Source organism: Phytophthora parasitica (genome assembly GCF_000247585.1).
Source record: "Phytophthora parasitica INRA-310 unplaced genomic scaffold supercont2.409, whole genome shotgun sequence".
NCBI lineage: Eukaryota > Oomycota > Peronosporomycetes > Peronosporales > Peronosporaceae > Phytophthora > Phytophthora nicotianae.
The window spans coordinates 3,508-5,463 of NW_008649395.1; the positions used below are offsets into that span (position 1 = coordinate 3,508).

Sequence of the window (1,956 nt, forward strand, 5' to 3'; positions counted from 1 at the left end):
CCAAGCCATATCGACCGCAGATTTAGGTGTATTCACAACTCCTGTGCGTATCCCCTGAGCCATGTTTCTTGTGGAAACCATAAAGTGTCCAATGCTGGCTGTTTGAGTATCGCTCCAACCGTAGTTTTGTAATAAGAGAGTGATCATGTAGGTTTTAATGTGTTGTCACCTGTATGTTGGCTTTGTGGCGAATTATTCAAGTGTTCGCCTTTTACGCGTTGCCGTTTACTTACGTCTGAGCTTAACGAACAGAAAATCGCCGTTTATCATTGCCGTACTTCCGTGCTTGACTGGCAAGGTTATTGCCCCAAAAACCATTAGAATAATGCAGTATTAATTTCTCGACATCCTGAAAAAGAACTAGTCTGAAAAAAAAAATCATTTTCGGGACCCGTGGAAAAGGCCCGACGACAAAGCTGGCCATGTAGACACAGGTTCCTAGCGTCGTGCGCAAACGGTTTGTTTCTTCGTTTTAAAAGTCACAATGGCAATCTCAGCAGCTTACCCATATTTACATTAGGAAAGGTTTGATTCTGCAATGTACATCTCACCTTGCACTGTAACCTCGCCCACGCGCATCAAACTTCCTTCCATTTTGGTGTCCTCCGAGCTTGTTAATCTCAGATGTTTGAAAAAAAATAAATGCAAAAATCATTACAGTTTCGAGCTGGTGCCCTAGTACGATAAATATCACGTAGATTACTTAGTAGAAGTATTACTACTGGCAGTAGTTGTGGCGGTTGCTCGTGCCGACAAGAGTACCAGCCAGACCTTCCAGCCTAGAGCCAACAGCCTCTTGTGGTAGGATCAATTCCTACAATTGAAGTAGGATCAATTCCTACAATTGAAGTTGTCTCTTCTAGGTCAACCTACAAAAATCCTTCGTAATCAATTGTAGATTCCTAGCGGAGGAGAAGCGGAGGAGAAGTTTGTCGCCATGCATAATCAATCCAAGATAAGGAGGAATGTTCGACACACCGTTTTCATGTCACACAGGGTACTGAATTGTGCGGACGGCACACGGAAAAGGTGCAATTCTCGTACTTTACTCTGTATTCCGCGTCACTTTCAGGTTTGCATGGGTGAAATATACAAATCCTTCCTTCTGTAGCAACATGCGTCGGTGTGGACCACATACATCAACAGAAGTTTTTTTTTGAAAAAAGTAAAGAAAAAAAGTGCGCATTGGTTTCGGCCCACTTTTGATTTATTTTTATTAAGGTGGGCCACAAGTCAAGGCAAGAGCTTTTTTCCATAAAAAGTGCTTTATGACGTTCAGAGTTCAGTTGAAGGGTTGATCGCACTGGGGCTCGCGTTCGTTCACCTTCACCGTACCGTCGCCATGAGCGAGTCTTCCAAGAAGAAGAAGAGCGGCAAGGATGTCGAGGACGACGTCAAATCGCGTAGCAGCATCGGCAGCAGCCTCTCGGACGAGTCCAGTGTGCTCTCGTCCCCATCGCAGCGCAATCATCAGCGCCCCAGATTCGACTCAAAGGCTTCATGGGCGGACTCGACGCGCTTCGACATGGGGCGCGCTGATTCTCGCGCTTCGGACATGTCTGCCAGGGACTTGAGACTCACGGGACTCGGGGGACGAGCCTCTTCCAGCCACAACCGTCAGCGCTCGGACTCGAGAGCCTCGAGGTTGTCACGCACTAGCAGTCGCTCCAGTATGAGCGGAACCAGGTCCAGGCAATCCTCGTTCGTGTCCAACTTTGGCGTGACCAAAGGCAAGAAACGCAAAGACAGCAACGCTCTGTCCACCATCACGGAGAACTGGAATCTGGCGGACGAGCAGTTTGGCAGCCCCTTCTCGGAGTTCGATGCACAGGAGCAGCCGATCCGAGAGGAGCTGCAGAGAGGCTTGGCGATCATCAATGACCACACGGTGAGAGGGAAAATTGAGGGTTGGAGTGTGTACTACAGTTATTGACGAAATGCGTATGTTTTGTTGAT

At 47.6% G+C, this 1,956-nt stretch overlaps 2 protein-coding genes across 2 annotated transcripts; one reads left to right on the forward strand and one right to left on the reverse strand.

The window, feature by feature from the left end:
• Positions 1–225: 225 nt before the first annotated feature.
• On the reverse strand, positions 226–594 carry PPTG_24939 (hypothetical protein; the record flags this gene model as incomplete). Its single annotated transcript, XM_008918977.1, has 2 exons — positions 226–290; positions 552–594. 2 exons carry the CDS (start codon positions 592–594, stop codon positions 226–228), a joined length of 108 nt encoding a protein of 35 aa, XP_008917225.1.
• Positions 595–1,342: 748 nt separating this feature from the next.
• Positions 1,343–1,888, forward strand: PPTG_20295 (hypothetical protein; the record flags this gene model as incomplete). Its single annotated transcript, XM_008918978.1, has 1 exon — positions 1,343–1,888. A coding segment is annotated over one exon (546 nt), but the record flags the coding sequence as incomplete, so codon positions are not given.
• Positions 1,889–1,956: the final 68 nt, after the last annotated feature.